Source organism: Parasteatoda tepidariorum, chromosome 5 (assembly GCF_043381705.1).
Source record: "Parasteatoda tepidariorum isolate YZ-2023 chromosome 5, CAS_Ptep_4.0, whole genome shotgun sequence".
In the NCBI taxonomy this organism is placed as follows: Eukaryota; Metazoa; Arthropoda; class Arachnida; order Araneae; family Theridiidae; genus Parasteatoda; species Parasteatoda tepidariorum.
The window spans coordinates 82,979,810-82,990,181 of record NC_092208.1 but is presented as its reverse complement, the minus strand read 5'-3'; the positions used below and the strand labels follow the sequence as shown (position 1 = coordinate 82,990,181).

The 10,372-nt window shown below is 29.1% G+C and overlaps 1 protein-coding gene across 1 annotated transcript in view; it reads right to left on the bottom strand.

Moving 5' to 3' along the window:
• The window catches only part of LOC107439203 (lethal (3) 80Fj), a gene marked incomplete in the record, with an annotated part of 81,201 nt that overhangs the window by 4,869 nt on the left and 65,960 nt on the right, over positions 1-10,372 (bottom strand). Inside the window, 3 exon segments of the mRNA XM_043051809.2 lie at positions 7,040-7,252; positions 8,065-8,169; positions 9,607-9,755. Coding sequence (XP_042907743.1) covers positions 7,040-7,252; positions 8,065-8,169; positions 9,607-9,755 — 467 coding nt within the window.

Here is a 10,372-nt window from a genome sequence, read left to right as displayed (position 1 = left end):
AAAAAAATTTACTTCTTACAAGAATCGCGATAGTTGATCTTAAAATTGTGTGAATATGAAACTAGATATACGATTTTGAAAATGAGAAAATACAAACTGGGATATAGAATTTTTAAAACGCGTAAATACAAATTCATTAAAATCACGTATAAATACGAAAATCAATGTTTGATATTATAAACCGCATGAGCAAATCAAGACGTTGAATTTTAAACTTGCGTGAATACGAATCGCTACATAGGTTTTTAAAAAGGCGTAAATACGAATCACAATATCGGATTTTTAAACCTCCTAAATAAGAATTGCAACGTACAATATTCAAATTGCGTGAATAAGATTTGCAACACGCAAATATGAAAAGCTATGTTTGATATTAAAATCGTGTGAATAAGATCGAGATATTAGCAGATTCCAGGCTTGGGACCTCTAAAAGGCTTGTCAGAAGCAGTGTCGTTTTAACTACAAAAATCGGATCTATCTGGAGGGCGGGTAAAAAATTCGGAAAATCTTATCTGCTGTGAGTAAAAGGGGAGAAAATAGCTAAAATAAGTAAAAATGAGAAAGGATTGGTAGCTATGTAGTTCGAATTTCCTGTTTCTCTTTGAAAATCGGTGAATTTTCTGAAAAAGCGGAATATTTATTAAAAAAAGTTAAATTTTTAGAAAAATCTGAATTTTTGATTAAAAAAAAGCTGAAATTCAAGAGATAAAAGTGAAAAAAGCGGAAATCCGCTAAAAAGCGGAAAAATCTCATCCCTGATTAAAGGGTCAAACTTTTTTTTTTGTTGTATATACTACCCCTTCTATACAGCATTGCATGGAGAAAATTGCATTTGTATTTGCAATTTTATGGAAATTACAGTTTTAAAAAAAAATTGCACATTTATTTAATTCAGCTATTTAGTCCAAACTGCCTTCAAGGATAGAAAACACTAAAGCTTTATTTTATAATTTTTCTCAAGTAGTGTGATTAAGGCATAACAGCCTATATAAAAGAGACTAGTCTAGTAGATTTTACGAAACATATATTTCAGTCAAAATTATTCTTGGACATAATTTTATAAAGAGAAACTATAACTAAATTACACTCGTGTTTGTGTACATTGTAACACCATAAAGGAATCTTCAAATTAAATATACATTACATGAAATGTAAAGTGAGGTAAGACATGCAAATGATTGGAATTTCAAAGCGATTACGCATGTACAGTGCACTAAAAAAAAAAACAGACTACCCTGAATTACTTATGATCTAATAATTGGACACTCACGTTTTAGGACTCCATCTTAACGGTTAGAGGGGTGACCTAACATATGCTAATTAATTAGTGCCGATATTTTAAGTCACGAAATCAGACAAAAAAATGTACTTTCTCTGAACAAACATACCTTTTTTCGTCAGATTTGGATTTTGACCTCAAAAATATAGGGTCGCGCAATCTGAGAAATATGGTCTTGTTATATATTAATTTTCATCTGTACATAAATTTTTATAAACAAAAAAAAAAATTGAGACATCACGAACCATTAATTGAATTGTTAAAACTATTTTCATTTTATTTTTAATGTTTAATCTGTTTTGTACAATTGGCTGGTGGCTGGGTCACGTGCAAGCGATTTTCCCCTTTTTGAGTTTAAAGTCCCTTCGCAAACGATTTTTCCCCAACAAGCAGTAAATGGCTGAAGAGGAGTGATGTAATGGATGAGTAGGAGTGACATAATGGTATGAGAGCCTATCAGAGCTTGCCAGAGAGCGCTGTTTTTCTCCCTCTTTTTTTTTTTCTTTCGACGCAGAGCGCGTTAGCCAGTCTTGTAATTTTTCCTTAAAAGTAGCACGTTTTTTTAGGTAGATATTTAAGGGCTACTAGGCCCTGGATCCAGGGACCGGATAACCGATAAGTATTTTTTTTTCCTTTCAAACTGGCGTATTAAATTAGTAATTAATATTAATTAACAATGTCGAACGTCTTTAATTAACAATGTCGAAAAGTGTTATAATGTTAAATTAACTTAAAATAGATACTTGATAATCTAATTACGCCGATAATCTTAAACCACGTGCGAATAAAAAAATTTTTTAAACCCAGCCTAATTTTTTATAAGTTGTTAAATGTGAATTATTTTCCATAATATATATTAAAGTGTTGTAACAGTTGAGATTTTGTTTTGGAGATGTTACACCAAAATTTTGAATTCCTAAGACATTCTAATTATTGTGTTAAGAAGAATGTTTTATATGTGTTGTAACCAAGAATTATGTTTTAATACATTTTTGTTTTTAAAAGTTATATTTGTCTTTAATTCTGACTATGCCTCGTGCTAATTCCTTGGATAGGATTAAATTTCGTGCATGTGCAGTCTAGTGCCATGATTCTCTAAGGTTATCTATAATCCTTTTTTTTAAATAACTAAATATTTCGTTAAATAATGCCCATTATCATTGCTTAAAATTAATTACAGCCCAAATTGCTGTTTAGCTTAGCAGATTAATTTTTCTAACAGATTTTCGAGTCACGTGGATGGCCGGCACGAGCACGTTGGACAAATAGTAAATACTGAATTTAAATGTTAGTTTTAAAGTATGAATATGCTAATTAATTTAACATTAGAATCACGCTGTAACTATTTGAATATTTTTAGATACATTATTTGATTTTTGATTTAAATTGTTCACAACGCAAGTGTAAACTATTAAATAATTATTCCAAATTCTATACGATCTATTATATTATTATTTTATTAAAGGACATTATATGTTAAAAATGATCCTTGAAATTAAAAATAAATTTTAACCACGTTTACGATCCAATGTATAATTTAAATGTAACCCTGGTTAGTTTAATTTTCTTTAACTATAACAGTATAAATTTTTATAAATTATACCTGAATTACTTTTGTCAATACTGAATACCAATTTTTAAGTTATACCTGGTTTACAGTATAATAATTATAATAATAAATAATATTTTTAAATTTAACACTGGAAAAATAATATATTTTTTTAAATTTAACAGTCTCCAAAGTTTAGAATACCTAATAATAATATTATTTTTTGCGTATTTTGCCATATCTCCTGAACTTTTTAAGCGAATTGAAAAATCTTTGCATAAACAAATTTTATAATTGTGTGCTAAGATAATTCCATGCAAATTATAAATTTCAGTAAATATTTACTATTTTTTATAAAAAATAAGTTGTAAAATTTTGGAATTGTATAGGATAAATTTTTTTACATGATTTTAAAATATCTAATTTTACACGGCAAAATACAAAATTTGAGCAAAATCGGTTGAATATTTTCTGATGAATCAAATTTTAAATATAGGACTTTTTTGAAAATTTGATTTCTTAGGCATTATTCAAACAATTTTGCTGAAATTTTGTATGTTGCCATGTAGAATAAGATATTTTAAAGTGATGCAAAAAATTTTATGCTTTACAATTTAAAATTTTTTTGACTATTACTGAATAAAATAGTAAAAATCAATAAATATTTACTAAAATTTATTTTTTGCATGCATTTTGAATAAATGAATTGTATAACCATCTTTAAATTAATGAATTTTATAAATGCGTTCAGATTTTTCAATTCGATTAAATTTTCTCGAGATATGGTGAAATACGCAAAAAGTAATATAACTATCGGGACCATATTTCCCAGATTGGTGCTACCCACTTTTATTTTGGGAGTCAAAAATCTAATCTGTTGAAAAAAAGGAATGTTTAGTCAAAGAAAGTGCATTTTTGTGCTTGATTTTGTACTTCTGCTGCAACAATTTATTAGCATATTTGAAGGTCACTCCTTTAAACCATTAAGATGGAGTCCTAGGACATAATCATTAAACCAATATATTACTGTAATAACAACAAATTTAAATAGATATTAATGGATCAACAACAATTTTTTTAACTTACTATAATAGGAAAAAACTTTTTCACTGACTTGTTAACTAAGCAAAGTTGTTAAAAAAAATAAAGGAAAAAAAATTCCCTGCCAAGTGATTCTCCATTGAAAAACATGAGAAAACCGCTTTTTTGCAAAGAAAGGCAAGCTTATTGTACCATAAACTGAGTTGGTAGAAGTTAAAGAACTAACCCTTTTAAAATACACTACTGGCCGTTAAAATTGCTACACCAGGAAGGAATGCAAATAACAGAATGATATTTATTAGGCACTGATATTTATTAGATATATGATATTTATTAGAAATGATATCATTAGGCACATACATTATAGTTGGAAGAACAAGTGATTAAATTTTCAGGGTAATTGCATGTATAGATCCTGAGGAATCAGTACTCAGAACAGCCTCCCCTGGCAGCAATAACAATAGTTATTCTCCTGGGAATCCAGTTGAACACAGATTGGATAGCATGGACGGGTACAGCGTTCCACGTAGCTTCAACATTATGCCACAATTCATCGACCGAAGTGACTGACGTGTGGTGGCATGCCAGCGGTCGGCAACCATTGATCAGATGTTTTTAATTGGTGAGAGACCAGGAGAACGTGCTGGCCAGGTTAGCAGGCAAACATGTTCTGTGTTAAGGAAGGTCAAGGCAGTGCGGGCAACATGCGGTCGTGCATTGTCCAGCTGAAACTTAACGTTATGGAGGCCTCGAAGATAAGGCAGAGCAACTGGCCCTAACACATCAGAAATGTAACGGCTGCTGTTCAAAGTGTTGACAATTTGAACAAGAGGTGATCGAGACGCGTATCCAATGACACCCCATACCATTACTCCAGCTGATGTGCCAGTATGACGATATTGAATACAGGCTGCCAATGGGCGTTCTAAACGATGTCACCAAACAAGGATGAGGCCATCATGATGCTGTATACAGAACCTGGATTCACATGTAAAGACGATGTCATGCCATTCCTGCGTCAAGGTTCATTGTTGATCACACTATTGAAGACCTGCCTGTAATACAGCGTCATGGGTAGTCGAAACCATGGTGCTGCAAATGTCATTAATTTGTCCGAGCAGACACTTGTTGTCTTGCAAATGATCCCATTTGTTAACTCAGGGTTCGTGGAGTAGCTGTACGATCCCTTAAGGCCATGTGGATAGCATGTCTGTCTTCGTGGCTGTTAGTGAGCTGCTGAGATCCTGCATGGCGTTACACACGACCGTCATGAACCCATCGATTCTATATTCTGCTAACAGTCGTGATCAGTCATGGGATCTCGACCAACGCGAGCAGCAATACTTCGGTATAATTAACTGCAATCCCGGTAGGCCACAATTTGATATCGATCAAACTCAGACACAAGCTGGTAGGCATTTCTCCTTCTTACATACCATTAACATTAAGCATAACAAAACTTTTTTACCAGAGAACAATGCTCAAATTCAATTTCCGTATGAGAAACTTACTGTCAAATATCTTCTGCTAGACACATTGTGAGTGTCGCTACAGCTACATACTTAGCATGAATGCGCTTATAAGCTAATCATTTGCATACCACGACATGCTTTAACCGTCTTGCAAATTTCACGTTTGTGGTTTGTTGCCTTCCTGGTGTAACAATTTTAATGGCCAGTAGTGTAGTTGAAACATTTTCTTAAACGAATTTAAAAATACACAAAATAAAAATTTTGAATTTTAAAAAGTTTTAAACACGGATTATTATGAAGCCCACTCCATTATTTAGTAGTAATACTTATTTTAATGTATTTAATACTTATATAATTTTAGTATATTTACGCTCATATAATTTTACGAAATTATCTAAACTAATAATTAGGGGGATTTTTTTTTTTTTTTTGGACTAAACCACAAGAAACTAGCAAAGTCTAGAACTCTACTTGACAATATTAATTTAATGACTATTTTAGTTTTAAAATTAACTCATATTAATTTAATGACTATTTTAGTTTTAAAATTAACAACTCAGTTTCAAAATGTATCACAGGGTTTGTAAAGTCCTTAAAAAACTAAAAAATGACAGCAAAAGTAAGAAAATAAAATATATTTTAATAAGTTCATATTTAACACAATTAATATTTCCTAATAATAAATATATTTAATTGTGAAAATTTCAATTTTTTTTTTATTTTAAAGTTGAGCTAATAATTTTTTTTTAATTTTTTATTACAATTATTGAAACAACTTTTACAGATTTTTAAAAACTGTACAAACCTTGCATTGTCATGCACTTGAAAAACAATAAGTGTAAGTGATACATGATAGATTTGAAGAAAAGCAACTTGACTCTACTATTTTTTCCCCTTATTAATCCTATTATCGCTAAAATAGAATTTTAAAGAATTGATTAAAAAATTGGACTTTGAAAAAAAATGCGCTAGATATCTTAAGGCAAATATATAAAAATCTCAATTTGGATTTTTGTGTGAATAACATTGATTTTTCTATTGCACAAGCAGCGTATCAGTAATTTAAGTCTTGAGAACAAACAATAAATACATTTCAGCAGTTGCAAGAATTCCTTCCCTCCCATGAAATTTGAAAGATAGTTCATAATTTCTTAGCATAACAACAAGGATTGAGTAGTTTGAGTTCAATTAATTTTTCAGTCAAATTGTCGTTTTTCTAGCATTTGCATACAAAGAAAGCAAAAACTAAAAGTTCAATCTAAGGTAATACTAACTAATAAATACTTTTTAATAAACTAAGCTAAAACAATATACAGTACAGAACCCGTTATCCGGAAATCAGAAAACCGGAAAACCAAAAAACCGGAGCGAAATTCGATAAATTTTCCCGCCATTTTTTAAACAAAAATTTTTTTTCCTCGTAAGATTTTAGGATTTTTCTTTCTTTTTTGAAAGATGTTCACCTTACCATCATTTTGGAAATAATCATTAGTGTATTACTTCATCGTTTTTTCTTCTTTTTAAGATTATTTCCCAAAAAAAAATTTTTTTAGTTGGGTTTAACAATAAAAAAAACTCCTTTTTGTAGCGATTCAGAAAACCGGAAAAATCAGTTATCCGGAATAGCGATGGTCCCGATCGTTCCGGATAATCGGTTCCCTACTGTATATATTTGAGAAGAAAAAAAAGAGCATTTACCTGAGCAGTTTCTTCATTTGTACGCAAATTTAGTAGAGAAACTAAGGCAAATTCACTATTTGCCTTGACTATCGTGTTCTTTTCTTTTGTTCCATTCACTAAATGGGGAACAACGGTTTTCATGAAATAAATAGGTAAAGGTAATTTTCTAGATAAGAAGTGTATTGTGAGGGCTACTGTTTGTTTCACTTCATTTGTTGTGTGATTCATGCTCTAAAAGTAAATAAAAATTCATTAGTAAAGAAAGCTTTTTTTTTTAACATTTTTATTCAATCGATAAATATAATTATTTGATCAAACCCTACAATTATATCTATAAATATGATAATCAAAACCTATGATTTTATAATTCATTATAGAAAAAATTTGCTAGTTGAACAATTAAATTTTTATCAATATTTCAAATATTATTTATTTTTATTATTTCAAAACTGATTTTTATTATTAAATTTTAATCAAATTTTTATAGCCACAGAATTTTATTTGAAATTTCTGAACTTAAATTTCACATTCGGTAGAATTATAATATGTAATACTAAAAATATGATTTTATACAGCATAAAACTTTTTGCACATTACTATTTATAAAAGCAAATTTTAAATCATAGTCATTTGTATTCTATTTCATGTACTCTGTAGAAATATGGAAAACACATTTAAACAGTAACCTTTTCATAAACATTAATAATTTTTATTGTGATAAAGTATTAATGAGTATTATAAAGTATTGGACAGAGAAAAAAGTATTAAACAGAATTAAAAATTGAATTTTTTTTTAAAAAACTGCAAATTTTTTTTTCTTCACAAATTTGGAATTTATTTTGTTTGTTAAAATTTATTTCTGTATATAAATTTTTGTTCATTAATTTAAAAGAAAAAACTAATTTAAAAAAAAAATCATGAAATTTTTGACTAAAAGGAAGAAATAACATTAAAACATGTGAACTAAATACATAGGTGAGTTACAAGTAAGCAAAAACCAAGTTCGATCACATCAAGGATTGAATTAACACTAATGCACTCACTTTAGCAAATGTAGTTAGCAGTAACTGAGGGATAGGTTTCTCTTGTTGTAACATATATAGCATGTAATAGCCTACAGCTCTCACACCACTCAAGACTATGGCAAGCTGAAAAAAATAAAATGGCTATAATTTATATTCAAGTACTGAAATATAGAAACAAGCCATAATGTAACTTTTAAAACTGGTACTTTATTAATCTTAAGTTAATAAACATATAAAAATTCAATTATTGTACATTTGTTACAAATTTTTTTTAATCAAAAATTTACTATGTCCACAATTTCTTGACTAACAGCATCAGGAGGTCAGTACCGCCTTTTAATCATCTTCACTTTCCAGACAGGCTGCTACTCATAGATCTGAAGTAGAGGGTCTCCTAGCCACCACATAGCATTGAAACCCAGTCTGTCACAACGGCATGCCTATCAACTTAAACGTTTTTCAAAAAAGCTTTAATCTAGTGGTAGTAAAATTAAATTCATGCTTTGACATTGTAAGCATAATTTTTCATTTATATTTAGCTCACTCATTAAAACATGTTAAGATGAATAGCTGTTTTTCAATAAGCATGTTTCAATTATTCAAACATAACGGTAGTCAAAATCATTAAAGTCAAATTTATTAAAACAAGACTAGAATTTGAAAGCTTAAAAGTGGCTACCAAAGTAAAAATAAAATCTTACAGAAACTCTAGAAGAGTTGGCAGGTATGCAATGGCAGCTTAGTGCTTTAATGTCTCATCACAGCTCAAACGAGCATGCAATTCCCATAATATTTTCAAGAGTAATTAGATTAGTCCTGAAAATTGATAGCCACACTTTGTATATATGTTACTGATTATTTTCTACCCAAATCAGACCCTTAATACTTGTATATTTAAACAAAACATTTTGTTTTTTAAATTCAACAAAAAACATACGTCACTTCAGTTTTAACAGGAAATTCCATATTAAACTTTGCTTTCATCTTACTATTCGAACTTTTGGGGGGAAGTGATGTATGACTAACTCTGTCCACATCGGACGGGCAGGTAAAACTGCAGAAAAACTTATCTCTGTGTGTTAAAAATAGCTAAAATATGCAAAAATGCAGAAAGCTTCTGCAAAATGTAAATGGGTGATAGCTATGATTTTTTAAAAGTTTATCTTAAAATGTGTTGCAAGATTTATAAATTTTTTTTATAAAAAAAGCGAGTGAAAACTGGGTGGTTTTTTGAATACCAATAATCTAAATAAACTACTGACTTTTCATAACAATAATAAATCCAAATAAGACTCTTCATCCGCTTTTTAAAAAATTTTATAATAAATTTATTTATAAGAAACACATTTTAAGATAAACGTAATATAAAATGAACACAGGAAAAGGCTATATAAAATCTATTTTTATAAATTACATGCAATATTTCTTTATGCAGACTTGTAGACATTTTTTTTAAAATTATTGTATGCAAAGATACTTTAAAATTTATTACAATTATAGTTGAACTAAACTATTTTGAAACTATGTACTATAAAAGAGGCAAGTAGTTATGATTATTACCCTATCAGCTGTGATATAGACTAAGAGCACTTTGATTATTCTTTCTGCCCAATCATCATTCAGAATTCTGGTGGGTGCTTCCTTCAAACAAACCATTAATGCAACACTTCTTCCATGTCTAAGGGTCCAGTCTAGAGAAGTATCATCATCTGAAAAAATTAAGAAAGAAAAAATCACAAGTCTTATACAACCAATTCTAAGGGATCCTACAGACAAGAATGTTTAAAATGTAATGAAGATAATATGATTTTAATTACATACTTTTACAAATGTTCAAAAGTTTTTCAACAAGCTATTAGATAATGTGGCCTCATTTTCCAACAATTTGTTTTAAAAAACACACACTACATGCGTTAGCTGGTTTTAAAATAACTTCAAAAGACTAGGCAGTCTAATTGAAATTTGTATAAGGTCTTATAGTAAGACAAAAATTTGAAGTAGTTGCAAAGAAAAATGAATACAGAAATTATTTTCATTCATGTTTTGGTTATTTAAAATATTGGTTAGATTTTTTTAAAACAAAATAATACCATTAAACCAATGAATACAGCATAAAACATTTTTATGCTATAAATTTATCATATATTATCAACTATTATATCATTTATCATATCATATTATCAACTTTCAATAAAATAGTAATATTATCATGTCATGATAAGTTTGTATGACAATAGAAAAAACATATCTAGACAAACCCATAGAAATAAGGTATGCAAATGCATCTTTATAACTAAAAAATAATATTTAATTAACAAATATGAAT